This window comes from Pseudophryne corroboree, chromosome 1 (genome assembly GCF_028390025.1).
Source record: "Pseudophryne corroboree isolate aPseCor3 chromosome 1, aPseCor3.hap2, whole genome shotgun sequence".
Taxonomy (NCBI): domain Eukaryota; kingdom Metazoa; phylum Chordata; class Amphibia; order Anura; family Myobatrachidae; genus Pseudophryne; species Pseudophryne corroboree.
In genome coordinates this window covers 181,975,222-181,997,632 of record NC_086444.1, presented here as the reverse complement: position 1 = coordinate 181,997,632, position 22,411 = coordinate 181,975,222, and the positions used below count along the sequence as shown (strand labels likewise).

Genomic DNA, 22,411 nt, shown 5'->3' with positions numbered 1-22,411 from the left:
TCATACAGCACATCACCTAGTGTGTACTCACCTTTAGACCAAAAGGTGAGGATTAGGGAACAATCCCACCAGATGTAAATCAGGGTAGTGCATGAGATTTTTAACATCCTAAAAACTGCAGTCAACCATTGGCAATCAGCTCAAATTATCGTCCTTTACCAGAGACAAAACAGTCTCACAGATGGTAGGCCTGGTCAGTGAAATTTTATACAGGATTGGGTGATTAGCACAACCAATGCCAGTCTCCAGGGGTGGTTGGCTTGTAGACTTAACCACCAAAAGACTTAAAACCACACAACACTAAAAATGCACAATCTCGCTGATCTTTGAAGATATGCACAGTTGGGGCTGGTTAGTACTTGGATAGTAGACCATCTGGTCATACCAGGTGCTGTAGGTAGTAAATTAGGCTTCTAATAATTGTGCTAGAATTAAGAAAGGTTCTAAAAAAAACTTGAATAAAGCACAATCTCCTATTCAGGAAATGACTGTTAGGATTCAGTTAGGCAGTGCAACAGCTAGTTGCAGCATAAAATTCATCAGGGTGGGACAAAAGGTCTGACGAAACGTGTTTCGCCTAGCAGAGCGACTTCATCATGGGGATAGTGTAAATGAGCAGGAGAGATATATTTATACCCGACATGAAAAAGCATGCTAATTTTGCATGTGATTTTCAGGTCTGGTATAAATATGGCTCATTTTACACTATCTGTGAAACTGTACCTGAAAAATCCCTGTAGACAGAGAAGTGCTCATTTTTGTTTTATGCGTGTGCTACTTCATATTTCGTATTCACTGTGTAAACAAACCTTATTTCTCTTACGTCCTAGAGGATGCTGGGGACTCCGTATGGACCATGGGGTATAGACGGGCTCCGCAGGAGATAGGGCACCTAAAAATAACTTTGACTATGGGTGTGCACTGGCTCCTCCCTCTATGCCCCTCCTCCAGACCTCAGTTAGATCTTGTGCCCAGAAGAGAAAGGGTACAATGCAGAGAGCTCTCCAGAGTTTTCTGTTTTAAAGAATTTTGTTAGGTTTTTTATTTTCAGGGAGTCCTGTTGGCAACAGGCTCCCTGCATCGTGGGACTGAGGAGAGTGAAACAGAGCTGGCTTGTCAAGTTGGGCACTGTTTCTAAGGCTACTGGACACCATTAGCTTCAGTGGTAGTCGGAACACAGGTCTCACCTGTGGTTCGTCCCGGAGCCGCGCCGCCGTCCTCCTCACAGATGCCGAAGATAGAAGCCAGGTGAGTATGAGAAGGCAAGAAGACATCAGGCGGCAGAAGACATCAGATCTTCATGAGGTAAGCGCGCAGCGGTAAGCTGCGCACCATTGCTCCCAGTACTCGCACACAAGCAGGCACTGAAGGGTGCAGGGCGCAGGGGGGGCGCGCCCTGGGCAGCAATATTCCTCACTTTTGTGGCAATATAAGCAGGATTAGGCTGTGGCACGGTAAATCCACAAATCCCCCGCCATTTTTTTATTTAAGTTTACTGGGACCGAAGCCCGCCGTCGGGTGGGCGGGGCTTGATCCTCAGCACTAACCAGCGCCATTTTCTCCACAGAAACTGCACGAGGAAAAGCTGGCTCCCTGATCTCTCCCCTGCCGAACCTTCACAGGCTGGAAAAAAGAGGAGGGGGGCACTTTGGAACGCAGTGAGTGGGAATTAAGGCTATATATATATAAAAAGCGCTATCTGGTATATATATTCCAGTGTTTTTAAGCGCTGGTGTGTGCTGGCATACTCTCTCTCTGTCTCTCCTAAGGGCCTGGTTGGGGTTTTGTCCCCTTATAGGTTAATTCCTGTGTGTGTGGGGTGTCGGTACGTGTGTGTCGACATGTCTGAGGCGGAAGGCTTCTCCAAGGAGGCGGTGGAGCAAATGAGTGGTGTGTCCCCGTCGGTTGTGCCGACTCCGGATTGGATGGACATGTGGCATATGTTGAATGCAAGTGTGGCATCTTTACATAAAAGGCTTGATAAGGCTGAATTAGGGGGGACATCAGGGGGTCAATCCTCGGATTGGACCGACTCACAGGGCCCGTCGGGGTGTCAAAAGCGTCCCTTAACACAAGACACTACTACCGACACGGATTCTGATTCCAGTGTCGACTATGACGAAGTAAAATTGCACCCTAGGGTGACTAAAACCATTCAGTGTATGATTGTGGCAATAAGGGATGTGTTGCATATTGAGGATGAACCCTCGGTCCCCGACACAAGGGTACACATGTTTAAGGAAAAGAAACAGATTATTAATTTTCCCACATCTCATGAATTAAATGATTTCTTTGGAAAAGCTTGGGAGACTCCTGGAAAAGAGACCGCAGATCCCCAAAAGAATTTATATGGCATACCCCTTCCCTAAGCAGGACAGGGAGATTTGGGAATCATCCCCCACTGTGGACAAGGCCCTGACGCGCTTGTCCAAGAAAGTGGCGCTACCGTCTCCTGACACAGCGGCCCTTAAGGACCCTGCAGATCGCAGGCAAGAAACTACCTTAAAGTGTATTTATTCTCATACGGGTGCTGTGCTAAGACCGACAATTGCGTCGGCATGGTTGTGTAGCGCAATTGCAGCTTGGAAAGATGAGCTGACAGATCAATTTGATAATATGGATAAGGATACTATATTCTTAACTCTAGCCCATATAAAAGACGCAGTCTTATTTATGAGGGATGCTCAAAGGGACATAGGATTGCTGGCTTCTACGGCCAATGCCATGTCTATCTCGGCGAGAAGATCCTTATGGACTCGCCAATGGACGGGTGATGCGGATTCCAAAAAACATATGGAAGTACTACTATAAGGGTAGTTCAGACCTGAATCCCTGGGTGTTGGAAATAGTTTCCCAGGGTTACAAATTGGAATTCGAGGAGGTGCCCCCGCGCCGATTTTTCAAATCGGCCCTACCAGCTTCCACATCGGAAAGGGATATAGTGTTAGCTGCAATTCAAACGCTGTGTATACAGCAAGTGATAATCGAGGTTCCCCTGCACCAGCAGGGAAGAGGTTACTACTCAACCCTCTTTGTGGTCCCGAAACCGGACGGTTCGGTCAGACCTATTTTGACTCTGAAATCCCCAAACCTGTACATAAAAAGATTCAAATTCAAAATGGAATCACTCAGAGCGATAATAGCCAACATGGAGGAGGGGGAGTTTATGGTGTCTCTGGACATAAAGGATGCGTACCTTCATGTCCCCATTTATGCCCCCCCCATCAGGAATACCTGAGATTCGCTGTACAGGATTGTCATTACCAATTTCAGACGTTGCCGTTTGGACTTTCCACGGCCCCGAGGATTTTCACCAAGATAATGGCGGAAATGATGGTGGTCCTGCGCAAGCATGGAGTCACAATTATCCCATACTTGGACGATCTCCTGATAAAAGCGAGATCAAGGGAGAAATTGCTGAGCAGTGTGGCGCTCTCTCTGAGAGTGCTCCAGCAACACGGTTGGATTCTAAATCTACCGAAGTCACAGTTGATTCCGACAACTCGACTACCGTTCACAGGTATGATACTGGATACGGAACAAATGAAGGTCTTCCTCCCAATAGAGAAAGCCCAGGACATCCAGAATATGGTCAGAGACCTGTTAAAACCGAAAAGGGTGTCAGTTCACCAATGCACGCGAGTTCTGGGAAAAATGGTGGCGGCCTACGAGGCCATTCCCTTCGGAAGGCTCCATGCAAGGACTTTTCAATGGGACCTTCTGGACAAGTGGTCTGGGTCCCATCTGCACTTACATCGGAAAATAACTCTGTCCCCAGGGGCCAGAGTGTCTCTCCTGTGGTGGTTACAAAGTGCTCACCTGCTGGAGGGTCACAGGTTCGGAATTCAGGATTGGATCCTGGTTACCACGGACGCGAGCCTCCGAGGATGGGGAGCAGTCACACAGGGAAAAAAATTTCAGGGTCTTTGGTCAGACCAGGAGTACTGTCTACACATCAATGTGTTGGAACTCAGGGCCATTTACAACGGCCTTCGACAAGCGGAGAGTCTTCTTCGAAACCTCCCGGTTCTGATTCAATCAGACAATGTCACAGCAGTGGCTCATGTGAACCGCCAAGGCGGGACAAGAAGCAGAGTCGCGATGGCGGAAGCCACAAGGATTCTTCGCTGGACGGAAAATCATGTAAACGCTCTGTCTGCTGTCTTCATTCCGGGAGTGGACAACTGGGAAGCAGACTTCCTCAGCAGACACTATCTCCATCCAGGAAAGTGGGGTCTTCATCAAGAAGTCTTTGCAGACATAACACGTCTTTGGGGAACTCCTCAAATAGACATGATGGCGTCACGCCTCAACAAAAAGCTTCGGAGGTACTGTGCCAGGTCTCTGGACCCTCAGGCAGTGGCAGTAGATGCTCTGATAACACTGTGGCTGTTCAAATCGGTCTACGTGTTTCCTCCTCTTCCTCTCATCACAAAAGTGTTGAGGATCATAAGGCAAAGAAACGTACAGACACTACTCGTTGTCCCAGACTGGTCTCGAAGGGCCTGGTACTCAGATCTACAAGAGATGCTCACAGGAGATCCCTGGCCTCTTCCTCTGAGGGAAGACCTGTTGCAACAGGGGCCCTGTGTATTTCAAGACTTACTGCGGCTACGTCTGACGGCAGGGTTCACTACGATATGCCAGCGGTCGGGCTTCCGGCGACCAGCATACCGGCGCCGGGAGCCCGACCGCCGGCTTACCGACAGTGTGGCGAGTGCAAATGAGCCCCTTGCGGGCTCGCTGCGCTCGCCACGCTACGGGCACGGTGGCGCGCTACGCGCGCCGCACTATATTATTCTCCCTCCAGGGGGGTCGTGGACCCCCACAAGGGAGAATAAGTGTCGGTATGCCGGCTGTCGGGCGCCGTTATGCTGGTTGCCGGGAGGCCGACCGCCGGCATACTGAAGACCACCCCTGACGGCATGGCGGTTGAACGCCGAATCCTAGCGAAAAAGGGGATTCCGGAAGAGGTCATCCCTACTTTAATAAAGGCTAGGAAGGAGGTGACGGTTAAGCATTATCACCGTATCTGGCGAAAGTATGTATCTTGGTGTGAGACCAAGAATGCACCTACGGAAGATTTTCATCTGGGTCGTTTTCTCCACTTCCTACAGACAGGAGTGGATATGGGCCTGAAATTAGGCTCTGTTAAGGTACAGATTTCGTCCCTCTCGATTTTCTTTCAGAAGAAATTGGCTTCTCTTCCAGAAGTCCAGACGTTTGTAAAGGGAGTGCTGCATATCCAGCCTCCTTTTGTGCCTCCAGTGGCACCATGGGACCTGAACGTGGTGTTGCAGTTCCTAAAATTACACTGGTTTGAACCGCTTAACAAGGTTGAGTTGAAATTTCTTACCTGGAAGGTGGTCATGCTGTTGGCCTTGGCATCAGCAAGGCGAGTGTCTGAATTGGCGGCTTTGTCACACAAGAGCCCCTACTTGATTTTTCATGTGGATCAAGCTGAATTGAGGACACGTCCGCAATTTTTGCCTAAAGTGGTTTCTTCGTTCCATATGAATCAACCCATTGTGGTGCCTGTGGCTACAAGTGACCTGGAGGATTCCAGATCCCTGGATGTTGTCAGGGCCTTAAAGATTTATGTAGCCAGAACGGCTAAAATTAGGAAATTAGGAATCCAGCAGGCTCATTCTACGGCTGGATTGCCGGTACCAAATTCGGTTAAAGCCCATTCCACTAGGAAGGTGGGCTCTTCTTGGGCGGCTGCCCGAGGCGTCTCGGCATTACAGCTTTGCCGAGCGGCGACTTGGTCAGGGTCAAACACTTTTGCTAAATTCTACAAGTTTGATACCCTGGCTGATGAGGACCTAGCGTTTGCTCAGTCGCTGCTGCAGAGTCATACGCACTATCCCGCCCGATTGGATGCTTTGGTATAAACCCCATGGTCCTTACGGAGCCCCCAGCATCCTCTAGGACGTAAGAGAAAATAAGATTTTAAACCTACCAGTAAATCTATTTCTCCTAGTCCGTAGAGGATGCTGGGCGCCCGTCCCAGTGCGGAAACTCTGCAAGACTTGTATATAGTTGTTGCTTACATAAGGGTTATGTTACAGTTGGAATAGGTCTTGGACCGTTACTGTCGTTTGTTCATACTGTTAACTGGTTATGTATGTTCCAGGTTACATGGTATGATTACACCAATCATACCAAGGGCTAATATGAATCTTGCCCTTGGATTGCTAAATCCTGCCTTGTATTGTCCATCTCCTCTGGGCACAGTTCTCTAACTGAGGTCTGGAGGAGGGGCATAGAGGGAAGAGCCAGTGCACACCCATAGTCAAAGTTCTTTTTAGGTGCCCTATCTCCTGCGGAGCCCGTCTATACCCCATGGTCCTTACGGAGTCCCCAGCATCCTCTACGGACTAGGAGAAATAGATTTACCGGTAGGTTTAAAATCTTATTATCCTTGGTATTGATTATGATATCCCTAAATATAGTTATGATATTTTAATGGTTCTTAATACAGTGTAACAATCAGTGCACACTGTGTTTTTATTTTTTTTCCTTCTATATGCTGGTTTCTATGGTGGGTCACGCGACCGAAGAAACACCAAAAAAGATGAACAGAAAAGTCTGTTCCTCTATCATTCATCCAGTGGAGACTCAATTAGTCTGGGTTATGCATATGACCATTGGAGTCTGGCACTAAAACAGTTAACTGCTGACTCCCTCGCCTACATAACCCCTCTCACTTCCAGCAACCCCTCTCACTTCCGGCAGCCCCTCAGTCTTGTTGTGGTGCCTTGCAGCAAGGCACGATGTTAGAAACTTAAACAGAAAAACATTCTGCATGACACCTTGGGTGCTCCGGTCCATGTTCAGGTGTTGGGGGCCCATTTACTCAAGTTTTGGGCGGTTTGGAATCAATCCAGCCCAGACCTTTGGGTGAGTGGAATTGTATCCAGAGTTTACATTCTAGAACTGGTGGGTCCAGTCCCAGACCATTTCTTCACTACCCCTTTTCCTCAGGATCAGTGAGAAGGGCCATCATTCAGTCTCTTCTCTTTTTGATTCTGGGGTAATTGTTCTGGTTCCTGTAGACCAACAGGGAGTGGAGTTTTATTCAGATCTTTCTCTGTCATGCATCTGGGGGACGCTGCGTCTGTACTGATGGTTTAGAGCAGAGGTTCTCAAACTCGGTCCTCGGGGGCACACACAGTGCATGTTTTGCAGGTCTCACAGAATCGCAAGTGAAATAATTAGCTCCACCTGTGGACCTTTTAAAATGTGTCAGTGAGTAATTAATACACCTGTGCACCTGCTGGGTTACCTGCAAAACATGCACTGTGTGTGCCCCCGAGGACCGAGTTTGAGAACCTCTGGTTTAGAGTGTGGGAGGGAGCTTTGGCACAGAACCTATAAAAACAAACTCCTCCCCCCTCTAATCCCTCCCATCTCCAGCCTGATTAGCATATCACCTCAGTTTAAGTTTTGTGCCTGGAGAGTGCAGGCACAGTTCCTTTCTATATATTTTAGTACAAGGTGGGACTCGCAGCTGGAGAGTCATGAAGGATGTCGCCCATATTCTCCAGCCGACGGAACGTGGATTCCGACCATCTACGCAATTCACATTCCAGGCGCGACAACTGGGAAGCAGATTACTTAAGCCGTCACATGATACATTCGGGAGAATGGGAACTGCATCAAGAAGTCTTTCTGACCCTCATGTCTCTATGGGGAACACCCGACATCGACCTCATGGCATCTCGTCTCAACCGAAAACTACCCCAGTACGGCTGTCGAACCTCAAGCAACGCTAATCGATGCATTGACAACTCCGTGGCATTTTCAACTGGGATATGTGGTTCCACCATTTCCCCTGTTACCGCACCTGCTTCCTTCAGGATGGTCTAACTAAAGGGCTTCGTTTGTCCTCCCTTAAGGGTCAAGTTTCAGCATTGTTGGTTCTTTTTCAAAAAAGATTGGCTCTCATTCCGGAGGTTCAGACATTCCTTCAGGGTGTCCTCCGGATTCAACCTCCGTTTGTTCTTCTCGTTCCACCCTGGGATTTAAACCTGGTTCTTCGGACTCACCAGAAACCTCCGTTTGAGCCACTAGAATTATGAATTATGTTTCCTTAGTCTGAAGGTGTTTTTTCTTTTGGCCATTGCTACGGCCAGTCGTGTTTCTGAGTTAGTGGCGCTTTCTTGCAGAACACCTTTGTTGGTCTTTCACGACGATCGAGTGGTCCTTCGTACGAAGCCTTCCTCCTTAACAAAGGTTGTGTCAGCCTTCCATATGAATCGGGACATAGTGCTTCCAACGTTTGTTCCAGAGTCTTCTGGAAAAGATTGTAATTTGGCGTTGTTGGATGTGGTTTGAGCCTTACGCATTTATTTGTCCCGTACAGAGTCTATATTCGTCGTACGGATACCTTGTTAGTTCTGATTAATGCACTCAAATGTGGCTGGCCAGCTTCTAAAAGCACGGTGGCACGTTGGGTTACTTCTGCTATTCGGCAGGCCTATGTTTCTTCAGCATTACCTGTTCCTGACTCGTTGAGGGCTCATTCGACTAGGGCTGTTGGAGCCTCTTGGGCTGTTTGGGGTGGTGTTTCAGTTGAGCAGTTGTGTAGAGCGGCAACTTGGTCTTCCGTGCATACTTTCACCAAGTTTTACCGTTTTCATACTTTTGGTTTGGAGACTGCCTCTGTTGGGCGTCAAATTTTACAGACGACTGCCGTCTGATTCTTCCTATTTACCTGGCTTTGGGAAATCCCATCAGTACAGACGCAGCATCCCCCAGATGGATGACTGAGAAATAGGATTTTTGTTTACTTACCGTAAAATCTCTTTCTCTGATTCCATCTGGGGGACGCTGCGATCCCTCCTGTATTTTTGTCTGGTTTTTTGGTTATATTCTGTCTGCCTCTTCCTGCTTTGCTAAACGTTAACTGAGGTGATATGCTAGTAAGGCTGGAGATGGGAGGGGTTAGAGGGGAAGGAGTTCGTTTTTATAGGTTCTGTGCCAAAGCTCTCTCCCACACACTCTAACCCATCAGTAAAGACGCAGCGTCCCCCAGATGGAATCAGAGAAAAAGATTTTACGGTAAGTAAACAAAAATCCTTATTTTTCTTGGTGGACAAGCTGGACGGGTCCTTCCGTCCAATTCTCAATCTAAAGTGATTAAAACCTTACCTACACCTGGAAAAGTTGAAGATAGAGTCTGTACAATTAGTCATCAGCTCTATGGAAGAGGCAAAATATTTGGCTTCCATAGGCATCAAGGACACCAATCTACAGATCCGCATTTGGAAAGGACATAGTCATCTACTGAGGCACTTTCAGTTCCAAACACAGCCCATTGTTCTTGTTTTTTCCAGTCGGGTGGCATCAAGAAGTAGCCGGGTAGGCCCTTCACAATAATAAAATGTGTTAATCATGACCATATTGATTTAAACTTGAGATTTTTATATATTCTCCTCTTCTTAGAGGCCCAGTCATCTGCAACTTTTTCATAATCAAAGTCTGCAGATACTGGCCACAGTTGCTGGCACAGTTATTTTTTAATTAGCTTTCAGATACTGACCACACTTGCTGGCACAATAGTTTTTTAAACAGCTTTTCAGAATACTGACTGCCCCCACAAACAGCTCTCCGATATTTAAACAACAGAGCTCTTTGCCCCCACGTGCTGGCACAATTGTTTTTTAAACAGCTTTTCAAATTACTAATTGCCCCACAAACAGTTGTCAGATACTTAAACAAGTCTTTGCCCCCACTTGCTAGCTCCATAAAGTTGTTTTTACTGCTCCTGACCCAAGACACAGTGATATAAAGAACAGAGTGGACGCTGGACGACCACTCTCTTCAATATGCTCGGGCGTCTGTTCCCTCCCAGACAGGGCGCCTCTTCCTTTTAAGCAACAGGAGGGATCTCTGCTCTCCATCAACGTCACAGTGTGCACATCCCCGGATGCCATATTGAGTGCTACAGAGATCATGTGACTGAGGCTGATGTCACATCCGGAGCTCCGTCCAGCATTCTTTCCGCCACAAACATGTGACTGTCAGGGGACGCGCACATTACTGGGGCTACCGGGCAATCCACAGGGGACACAGTGGCAGTAAGAGCTTCCGAGCAACAGGGGGTCTTGGCTGCCGGGTGATGAGGGGATGCTTGTTTGGGGGACCCCCCGTAATTTAAAGTGTGCGGAGAACACTGAAGACTCTGGGTGTTGTTGACAGACCAAAGCTCATGGCACACATGATCTCTCTGCTCAAGCAGTTGGGTATAACTCGTATACCCTATCTGGATGATCTTTTTTATCAAAGCTCCGTCAGTGGCCCTGTTGCAGCAACATCTTCAATTGATGTTGGACACACTCCAGAATTTTGGATGAATGATAAACTTTCCCAAATTCAACCTAAGTCCTTTGCGAAGGATGGTGTTTCAGGGTCTCCTTTTTGAAACTTGGTGTCAAAGGGTTTTTCTCTCACAAGAGAAAGTTCATGATATCCAGTCAGGAGTGAGAACTCTGTTTTGTTACTTTCGCAAGTCTCAATTCTCATGTCTATGAAGCTGCTGGGAAAGATGGTGGCGTCCTGTTCACCAGATTTCATGCCAGGCCACTGCAAAACTAACTGCTCTGTTATTGGTCGAAAACAGATGTTCGACTGGACAGGCAGATGTTCAGACTGTCAACACAGGCTCGTCAGTCTTTTTTTTTAGTGGCTCTACAGACCAAATTTGACAAGGGGTTCTCTGCTGTCAATCTAGAATTGGGTCATTGTTACCACATATACCAGCTTAACAGGCTTCTGCAAGGGCGTTCCTCATCTGCAGATCCGCTCTGTCAGTCCCTCCATTGGTTACCGGTATTATTCCGTATTAAATATAAAATACTTTTACTCACATACAAGGCTATTAACCAAACTGCACCAACATACATCTCTTCACTCATCTCAAAATATCTCCCTACCCGACCTCTCCGCTCTGCACAAGATCTACGTCTCTCATCCACACGCATTAAATTACAGGACTTTATCCTGGCTTCACCCACTCTGTGGAATGCCCTCCCACGCACTGTAAGACTCGCCTCTAGTCTCCAAACCTTTAAACGTTCCCTGAAAACTCACCTCTTCAGACAAGCCAATCAAATTCCAGACCCACCCACATAACCTTCAGTCCTTCCCTATATAATAACATCCTCTCTGTACAGTATTCATAACATCACATATCTTGTCTTTCTTTAGTCTCACACCCTCCTGACTTTTGGCAAATATTGCGGGGTATCATCATACAACCCATTAAGAATCTAGCAATCTGGTGGACCATTATGCAATAGATAGCATCTATCCTTGTGTATCTATGCCTATTTCCCTATAGATTGTAAGCTTGAGAGCAGGGCCTTCCTACCTCTGTCTGTCTGTTTTTACCCAGTTTTGTTCTATTACTGTTGTTCTAATTGTAAAGCGCAACGGAATATGCTGTGCTATATAAGAAACTGATAATAAATAAAATAAATAAGGGCAGTGGTCTGCTCAGTAATCAACAATCAAAATTCTGGAGTGAAGGGTGATTTGTTTGGCCTTGGTGCAGGCCCAGTCCTTTCTGCAAGACTTACCGGTGCGTATCCAGTGGACAATGCCATGGAAGTGGCTTACATCAACAAATAAGGTGGCACACGCAGTTGGCATATAATGCAGGAGGTATTGCACTTCTGCCTCAAGTGGGCAGAAGTTTGGATTCCAGCAATCTTCGCAATTCACATTCCAGGGATGTACAACTAGGAGGTTGACTTCCTAAGTTGCGGCAAGGTGCACACAGGAGAATTCGAGTTACACCAGAATGTGTTTGCGGAGCGTCTATCCAGACAAGACATCGACCTCATGGCTTCGCATTTGAACAATAAGCTTCCTCGATATGGTGCTCATTCACAAGATCTGAGGGCATCATTGGTGGATGCCATGGCAGCTTTTTTGATGTTCCACCTGGGTTACCTATTTCCGCCCCTGGCTATGCTTTCTCGGGTCATTCAGCGGATCCATCGGGAAGCTCAGATGGTCATTCTCGTAGCACCATACTGGCCGTGTTGTCAGTGATTACCATTCTTCAGGAAATATTGGCCGACGATCCAGCTAAAGCTGAACATGCCCTCCCCTAGGGGCAGCTTTTGTACATCTCCATGGTCTAAAAGTGTACCGCAGAAGGATGAAGGAGAAAACGAGATTTTCGGTGCTTACCGTCCATCTGGAGGACAATTCTGTCCCTCCCTTATTTTGGTTGTACGTATGAGAAGGAGGTAATACTGTCCTTAGTTTTTCAACCTATCCTTAGAGCTTATTAAGTATAAACGGAGTAAGGGGTTAGGGAGAGGAGTTTATATACCCTAAAAAGGTAATCTATTAAGTGCTGGCTTCTCAACCCTCACTAACCCCATGGTCTAGAATTGTCCCCTAGATGGACTCTGAAAGAGATTTAACAGTAAGCACCAAAAATCTTGCTTTTTTTATACCTGAACTGATATTTCATGATTCTTATGGCATCTAGTTATACTAAATATATTACTTATTACACAGTAGTGATGGTTGGTGTGGTATAGAGTGGGACGGAATTTTTTTTTTTTTTTTCGAGGTTTGAATTCTAATAGATTTAATGATGGTGAGTACAACTGGTCACTATTGGGCGATTCACTCTCCAAATGTTCTTTTCCTATCAAGTGCATTGATGAAGATTTGGAGCATGAAGCGTTATCCTCTCACCTTGCAACCTTGGACTCTCTTTGGAGTATCTACTTGAGATGAACTGATCTTTTAAGAAGTTTCTCAGTTTCAGAAACATCAATACCTCCTATGCGACCAACGCGGTCGCCCCTCTGGTCCAGGAGGAAAGCCTGCTTCTTCGAAGGTACTTTCTGATCCTTCGGACAAGAGCAAGATTGAAAATCTTTGCACTTGCAGGCCACAATAAACAGTTTGCGTGCATTTGCCTTAAAGTCGTCAGCATGTTCTTGATGAGCTGGGCTTCTATGTGCACTGTGCAATTCCTTTTTTACTACCCTGTATTTATTGTGGTACTCTGCAATAATTAGTTTAACGCATGTGAAAGTGGGTATCCGTTTAGATGGTCGTCCATGTTATGGTCGACAGTCATTAGGTCGACCACTATTGGTCGACATTGACATGGTCGACATGGACACATGGTCGACACATGAAAATGGTCGGCGCGTGAAAGGTCGACACATGAAAAGGTCGACATGAGTTTTTTTACTTTTTTTTTTTCTTTTGGGGAACTTTTCCATACTTTACGATCCACGTGAACTACGATTGGAACGGTAATCTGTGCCGAGCGAAGCGGTAGCGGAGCGAAGGCACCATTCCCGAAGCATGGCGAGCGAAGCGGTGCACTAATTGGGGTTCCCAGTCACTTTTACGCAAAAAACGACACCCAAAAAAGTTTAAAAACTCATGTCGACCATGTGTCCATGTCGACCATGTCAATGTCGACCAATAGTGGTCGACCTAATGACTGTCGACCATAACATGGTTGACCATTCATACCGGAACCGTGAAAGTGACAGATGGAATAGATGCTTTTTCATAAATATTAATCACTTTCTTTGCTACTCTGTCAGCAGTCACCGAAAATAAGTGTTCCTTGTTTCAACACTCTCAATACCCAGATTTCGTCTTTCATGGCAACAACATCTGAGGACGTCCTCATAAGTGGGAAGCTGAGAGTACACTAAATTTTTTGGATTGCCAAACGGGGCAATCAAACGTCATGACCATGGTTACTTACAATAATCACACAAGTACGCCGTAAACAGTAGCAAGCAGGACAAAACCTCTCTGCCCCCAAGAACACCTGATTGCTATTGTCACAGAATCGTCAGCATAATTCCGCAACAGCGGATTACAAAGAGGCTAATGTGTACTGGCAGTCACAAGTGGCAAACGCAAAGAGCAAGTACAGGTCCGAACATGACCCTAGCCCGGCGTGTAGCGCGGCACTGTCTCCTTTGCTCTACAGCCACCCCAAGGCCAGTTGGCTAGTAGGGGGAGTGGCTGACGGTAGTCACAAGCGCAAGTCCCAACAAGTCTTTAGCCCCCCACCCCACCCCTGAATTGTGGCAGCTTCCCAGAAATTGCAATTTAAATTTTTTTTTTTACTAAAATTTTCAGAATTCAGGCCTCTGCTTCTGACAGAAGATATTAACCGATCGAGCTGAAGTTTTCAACATGTTTTACTGGCCCAAAGAGGCAACTTTTCTGTGCTATTAGAATTTGGTCCTCGAAAAAAGTTCTTTTCAACCCACCCTAGTGTGGAATATATAGTATTTGGTGCATTTGCTGACACCAGTTTACCGTAGCTAAAATATATGTGTACCGGGTTATCATGATGAGTGAAACCATCAGCATATTAGATACTTAGGGGTATATTCAATAACTGTCGGAAGCTGCTGTCTTGTCGGAAAGACAACCGCTTCTGACCTAAAACTGCTTCCGACAGTTTTAGGTCGGAAGGGGTTCCGACCTATTCATTAGGGCCCTGTTTATTCCGACAAGTCGAGAAACCCGACTTGTCAGAATGCACGCTGATCGGCGGCTTCAGCCGCCGATCAGCGTGCATTGTCGGAAGTGGGGCCAAACCTGACAGGTTTTAGCCCTGTTTCCGACAATCTCTATCCGACTTTAAAATAAGTCCGATTGAGATGAGGGAGCTGAGACCAGGAGACGGGGGAGCAGCGGGGAGAGCAGGAACCCAGCTGCAGTATCCACCCAGCTCCAGCAAGCGAGGTCCCGCTTGCTGTAGCCGGGTGGATGCTGCCGTGAGCCTCCACTGCTGCAGCCGCTGCTTCCCCGTCTCCTTCTCTCTTCCCTCCGTCCACTCCATCTCCTCCACTGCTCTCCCTGCTGCTCCCCCCACCGCCGAAGACATCTCACGCCCGGCGCCGCTGACAGATCCCTCCTCACCCCTGGCGCTGCTGACTGATCCCCCCACCGCCGCAGACATCTCACCCTTGGTGCCGCTGACAGATCCTCCCTCACCCCCGGCACTGCTGACAGCTCCCTCTGCTGCTGCTGTCAGCGCACCCGCAGCGTTGACAGCTGCAGCAAGTCAGGAATCCGGGAACGGCCAAATCAGATAGTCAGATTTGGCCGCTCTTTTGAATAGGGGTTGACGGGTCCATTCCGACAACTGCATGTTGGAATGGACCCGATTCTTATTGAATAAAGCCCTTAGTGGTGTATAATGCAAGTTATAAATACTGATTGCACCCAAGTGGGCCTCAGTGTCAAGTTCTATGGGGGTAATTCAGAGTTGATCGCAGCAGCAAGTTTGTTAGCAGTTGGTTAAAACCATGTGCATTGCAGGGAGGGCAGATATAACATGCAGAGAGAGTTAGATTTGGACGGGGTGTGTTCAAACTGAAATCTAAATTGCAGTGTAAAAATAAAGCAGCAAGTACTATTTACCCTGCACAGAAACAATATAACTCGCCCAAATCTAACTGTCTCTGCACGTGTTATATCTCCCCCCCCCCCCCCCCCCCCCGCAGTACACATGGTGTTGCCCAACTGCTAAGAAGTTTGCTGCTACGATCAACTCTGAATTACCCCCTGTGTATCCTGATTTATAGCAGTACGTGCACATTTGCTAGAAGAACTGAAATATTTCAGGGGTTAACATCCCCCTCCCCTATTTTTTGACTTATCTAGAATGACCACCTTTGCATATTACATTAGAACATGTTGACATTTTCAGTCAGTTTTAAATAAAACCATCTGAAAACATCAGTGTTGGTAAACCAGCTGGTAAATAATGTAAGATCCCTAAAATAGATAATATTAAACCTTTTCACTTGGTGAAACTCTCATTCACTTAGAAGTAGTGAATGCTGCCAAGGGCTGCAAACTAGAAAGGAGATGGCCGCATGCAGCCCCCAAAGCGCTGGTCTGACACGCATGATCTATGAACCAGAATTGCTTTTCATAAATCGGCACATTCATTATAACAATGTACTGCTGCCAACTCAAACAGAATTCTGAATAAATATCCTCAAACACAGTCTAGCTTCACACCATACCAATGCCTGTCTAAATTCATCACAGATTGTTTAGTTCACTAGGCACTATAGCCATGTATCATAATGTTTATCGCCATGATTGACATGCTGTCTTGCACACAAGGGAAATACATACACATGATATATTTCAAGGTGACTTCATATGCCAAAAACATTTTTGTCTTGAACAGGTCTCCCCATTTGTGCAGCCCTGGGCTCTTTTATTTAGACTATGCTTTTTACGTCTCAAGCTTACAGTTTATTCTGTAGTTTAATAGTTTTTTGCAACATAAAAGGTACAGTATTGTGATGTCTTGACTTTAAATCTTAACATGTTATTTTATCTCTTGTATATTTTATTTCCCAGGTGAACGGAAAAGTCCATATGTTGCCGTATGCTGTGTTGTGATGGCTTTCAGTATACTGTTCATGCAATAGTCTCCCAAGGACCTCCTCTTTAAACATTTATTTTCTCGTGGATTCTGTATCTTCATGACCATTGATATGTTTATAAAGAATTTCTCGTTTGAAGCGCTGAGTGTATTTGAAAGTTAAAACTGCATGTTTTGGGACCAAGATGGTCTTACAGAGGAATTGGAGAACATTTTCAGTCCGTGCATAATTTAAGTCTTTATAGTTTTTTTTTTATTTTATTTTTTTGTGGGTTGTTTTTTTTTTTCTTTCTTCAAAATATTATTCAGATCCTTTGATTTTGAAAGTCAAATTGTTCTTGTGAAAGAAACCACCTTTTTAGAAAGCCTTAGTAAATTATTCAAAAATTTGCAAAACCTTCTTTTTCATTTACCGCAGCTGATTTACTTAATAAAATTAAATTTATAACCTGTTTTTAGAAAGTAATTTTTATTATATTTTTGTCCCATGTTTACATATGATATTTTGAAAAACCTTGTGCAAATTTGTAAAAGTACTAATTGCTTTATTTTCAAGCTTTCAATAAATTAAAAATATTATTGACAAACAGGACGTCAAAGAAAATAGACACTTTTGTAACTGGTTGGGTATGTGTGATGGGCGATCAGGAGGTCGCCGTTCACAATACCGATCCCGGCTGTTAGGTGGCCGTAAGGTTTGGGGGGGGGGGGGTCAAGCGCAATAAAGCCCTTGCGAGCTCGCCACAAGTTCTATTCCCACTCTATGGGTGTCATGGACACGAGTGGGATTAGCCCCTGTTGGTCAATAAATGCACTTTTTACTTTGATTAACTTGGATGTGAAAGACTCTGAGTGCCGCCGTTCCCCTCTATTCTGCATATTGGGGCTACCATACCCCTAGGAGGGCACCGGAGCGATACCCCTACGGGGATAACTGAGTGACGGGCTGTTTCCATAGACTATATAAATTATATATATAATGAACCCCTACAGTTTGGCCGCACTGCCGAGGCAAGTAAATATGCTTTAGAAGACGCAGACACTGGCCTCGCCACTCCCAGTAAACGGGGCTTACACGCACATATTTTTGGGAATGATGCCCAGTGTCGCCTCCTCCGTGCTCATATTCTGATGACAATATGAATAAGATATTAAAACGTTGATACAGTTGAAACAATGCATGTAAATCTTTATTGAACAAAAAGATTGAGTGCAGCACCTTTCCGTGTACTATGTTGAATCCCTGTGAGGGCACCGAGCGTGGATAAGTTGGTAAGCGGGGAGTGCCAGACCTTGGACATCTTATGTTTTTTATATATATATATATATATATATATATATATAACACTCTCCTTGGTCTGGCACTCCTCTTTCCCGCAGGGAATCTGCTCCGGTGCCCTCCTTAAGCAAGATAGCTCTGGATATAGAAAATGGAAGGCGGCACTCAGGAGACTTTCTTGAAGGTAGAAAACGTGCTTTTAATGTGTAACGTTTCGGGAGACGTACTCCCTTCTTCAGGACACAGCAATACAAGTGATCACAGTGAAAAAACAAACTTAAATACCTTACCAGTTCCTGGCTCGGCCACCTCCGTCACGGCCAACGGCGTCCCGACCTCCGGAGCCCGCACTTCCGGTTTCGGCAGTACCCGCCCCTTCCGGATGACGTTGCTCCGTTGCCGGGCGACGCAGCCGCGGGGAGGACCCACACGAGCAGGGAACCTGTATAGTCATGGCAACATGTTGCCATGACAACCAAAAGAAAATACATAGATATGACAAACTGTGCAAATCGGACCACTTGCATGGATATAGCAATGCATAAATATTTAAAAGACACATCTAATGCCAAAAAGGCACACAGTGCTGTGCACAATAGATAATGTGAAGAACATGTTATGTTCCATAAAAATCTGTGATCTACAACTAATCTCACCTAAAGAGTACATACTAACATAATTAAGTGAAAAACATAAAGACACATACTGCTGTCAATTGTTATGTCTAATCTCGATGGGTACGCATACAGCAGACTACCATACAGATCTACAGCTATATAAACTCTACCCTCGTCAATCAGCCAGCAGTTGGAGGGGGAAACCCCTACCTCTCTCACAGGTACGTGGGTCCCCATGTATACATCTGTCTGGAACTTATTAATGATTCCAGTGCTCTAGCTTAGATGCACTGACTACTAAATTCTGGGTAACCCTTCACGTGTTACTGGGGGAATGCGTACTCTATTAACCATACTGAACCTTGCATCTATACCCTGCCTCAGAGAAAGCAATTTAGGCTTAATTTAGTGCGGGCTCCGGAGGTCGGGACGCCGCTGGCCGTGACGGAGGTGGCCGAGCCAGGAACTGGTAAGGTATTTAAGTTTGTTTTTTCACTGTGATCACTTGTATTGCTGTGTCCTGAAGAAGGGAGTACGTCTCCCGAAACGTTACACATTAAAAGCACGTTTTCTACCTTCAAGAAAGTCTCCTGAGTGCCGCCTTCCATTTTCTATATATATATATATATATTTCTCTGACGTCCTAAGTGGATGCTGGGGACTCCGTCAGGACCATGGGGTTTAGCGGCTCCGCAGGAGACAGGGCACAAAAGTAAAAGCTTTAGGATCAGGTGGTGTGCACTGGCTCCTCCCCCTATGACCCTCCTCCAAGCCTCAGTTAGATTTTTGTGCCCGGCCGAGAAGGGTGCAATCTAGGTGGCTCTCCTAAAGAGCTGCTTAGAGTAAAAGTTTGTTAGGTTTTTTATTTTCAGTGAGTCCTGCTGGCAACAGGCTCACTGCTACGAGGGACTTAGGGGAGAGAAGTGAACTCACCTGCGTGCAGGATGGATTGGCTTCTTAGGCTACTGGACACCATTAGCTCCAGAGGGAGTCGGAACACAGGTCTCACCCTGGGGTTCGTCCCGGAGCCGCGCCGCCGACCCCCCTTGCAGATGCCGAAAAGTGAAGGTCCAGAAACGGCGGCAGAAGACTCTTCAGTCTTCATAAGGTAGCGCACAGCACTGCAGCTGTGCGCCATTGTTGTCAGCACACTTCATAGCAGCGGTCACTGAGGGTGCAGGGCGCTGGGGGGGGGGGCGCCCTGGGCAGCAATGATAGTACCTTATTCTGGCTAAAAAATACATCACATATAGCCCCTGGGGGCTATATGGATGTATTTAACCCCTGCCAGGTCTCAGAAAAACGGGAGAAGAAGCCCGCCGAAAAGGGGGCGGGGCCTATTCTCCTCAGCACACAGCGCCATTTTCCCTCACAGAAATGCTGGTGGGAAGGCTCCCAGGCTCTCCCCTGCACTGCACTACAGAAACAGGGTTAAAACAGAGAGGGGGGGCACTTATTTGGCGATATGTATATATATATTAAAATGCTATAAGGGAAAAACACTTATATAAAGGTTGTCCCTGTATAATTATAGCGTTTTTGGTGTGTGCTGGCAAACTCTCCCTCTGTCTCCCCAAAGGGCTAGTGGGGTCCTGTCCTCTATCAGAGCATTCCCTGTGTGTGTGCTGTGTGTCGGTACGTGTGTGTCGACATGTATGAGGACGATGTTGGTGAGGAGGCGGAGCAATTGCCTGAAATGGTGATGTCACTCTCTAGGGAGTCGACACCGGAATGGATGGCTTATTTAAGGAATTACGTGATAATGTCAACACGCTGCAAGGTCGGTTGACGACATGAGACGGCCGGCAAACAAATTAGTACCTGTCCAGGCGTCTCAAACACCGTCAGGGGCTGTAAAACGCTCATTTACCTCAGTCGGTCGACACAGACACGGACACTGACTCCAGTGTCGACGGTGAAGAAACAAACGTATTTTCCTTTTGGGCCACACGTTACATGTTAAGGGCAATGAAGGAGGTGTTACATATTTCTGATACTACAAGTACCACAAGAAGGGTATTATGTGGGGTGTGAAAAAACTACCTGTAGTTTTTCCTGAATCAGATAAATTAAATGAAGTGTGTGATGATGCGTGGGTTTCCCCCGATAGAAAATTATTGGCGGTATACCCTTTCCCGCCAGAAGTTAAGGCGCGTTGGGAAACACCCTTTAGGGTGGATAAGGCGCTCACACGCTTATCAAAACAAGTGGCGGTACCGTCCCCAGATAGGGCCGCCCTCAAGGAGCCAGCTGAGAGGCTGGAAAATATCCTAAAAAGGTATATACACACATGCTGGTGTTATACTGCGACCAGCGATCGCCTCAGCCTGGATGTGCAGCGCTGGGGTGGCTTGGTCGGATGGGGTGGCTTGGTCGGATTCCCTGACTGAAAATATTGATACCCGTGACAGGGACAGTATTTTATTGACTATAGAGCATTTAAAGGATGCATTTCTATATATGCGAGATGCACAGAGGGATATTTGCACTCTGGCATCAAGAGTAAGTGCGATGTCCATATCTGCCAGAAGATGTTTATGGACACGACAGTGGTCAGGTGATGCAGATTCCAAACGGCACATGGAAGTATTGCCGTATAAAGGGGAGGAGTTATTTGGGGTCGGTCCATCGGACCTGGTGGCATCGGCAACAGCTGGAAAATCCACCTTTTTTACCCCAAATCACATCTCCGCAGAAAAAGACACCGTCTTTTCAGCCTCAGTCCTTTCGTCCCCATAAGGGCAAGCGGGCAAAAGGCCAGTCATATCTGCCCAGGGATAGAGGAAAGGGAAGAAGACTGCAGCAGGCAGCCCATTCCCAGGAACAGAAGCCCTCCACAGCTTCTGCCAAGTCCTCAGCATGACGCTGGGGCCGTACAAGCGGACTCAAGTGCGGTGGGGGGTCGTCTCAAGAGTTTCAGCGCGTAGTGGGCTCACTCGCAAGTGGACCCCTGGATCCTACAAGTAGTATCCCAGGGGTACAGACTGGAGATTCGAGACGTCTCCCCCTCGCAGGCTCCTGATGTCTGCTTTACCAACGTCTTCCTCCGACAGGGAGGCAGTATTGGAAACAATTCACAAGCTGTATTCCCAGCAGGTGATAATCAAAGTACCCCTCCTACAACAAGGAAAGGGGTATTATTCCACACTATATTGTGGTACTGAAGCCAGACGGCTCGGTGAGACCTATTCTAAATGGGAAATCTTTGAACACTTACATACAAAGGTTCAAATCAAGATGGAGTCACTCAGAGCAGTGATAGCGAACCAGGAAGAAGGGGACTATATGGTGTCCCTGGACATCAAGGATGCTTACCTCCATGTCCCAAATTGCCTTTCTCACCAAGGGTACCTCAGGTTCGTGGTACGGAACTGTCACTATCAGTTTCAGACGCTGCCGTTTGGATTGTCCACGGCACCCCGGGTCTTTACCAAAGTAATGGCCGAAATGATGATTCTTCTTCAAAGAAAAGGCGTCTTAATTATCCCTTACTTGGACGATCTCCTGATAAGGACAAGGTCCAGAGAACAGTTGGAAGTCGGAGTAGCACTATCTCAAGTAGTTCTACGACAGCACGGGTGGATTCTAAATATCCAAAATCGCAGCCGTTTCCGACGACACGTCTGCTGTTCCTAGGGATGGTTCTGGACACAGTCCAGAAAAAGGTGTTTCTCCCGGAGGAGAAAGCCAGGGAGTTATCCGAGCTAGTCAGGAACCTCCTAAAACCAGGAAAAGTGTCAGTGCATCATTGCACAAGAGTCCTGGGAAAAATGGTGGCTTATTACGAAGCGATTCCATTCGGCAGATTCCACGCAAGAACTTTTCAGTGGGATCTGCTGGACAAATGGTCCGGATCGCATTTTCAGATGCATCAGCGGATAACCCTATCTCCAAGGACAAGGGTGTCTCTCCTGTGGTGGTTACAGAGTGCTCTTCTTCTAGAGGGCCGCAGATTCGGCATTCAGGATTGGATGCTGGTGACCACGGAGGCCAGCCTGAGAGGCTGGGGAGCAGTCACACAGGGAAAAAATTTCCAGGGAGTGTGATCAAGTCTGGAGATTTTTCTCCACATAAATATACTGGAGCTAAGGG

At 46.7% G+C, this 22,411-nt stretch overlaps 1 protein-coding gene across 1 annotated transcript in view; it reads left to right on the top strand.

Moving 5' to 3' along the window:
• TMEM167A (transmembrane protein 167A) overlaps positions 1-16,875 on the top strand; it is a 73,971-nt gene extending 57,096 nt beyond the window's left edge. The window contains exon 4 of the mRNA XM_063963950.1: positions 16,399-16,875. Within this exon, the coding sequence (XP_063820020.1) occupies positions 16,399-16,469 (71 nt within the window). The 3' untranslated portion in view covers positions 16,470-16,875. The remainder of the gene's footprint in view (positions 1-16,398) is intronic.
• The last annotated feature ends 5,536 nt before the right edge of the window (positions 16,876-22,411 follow it).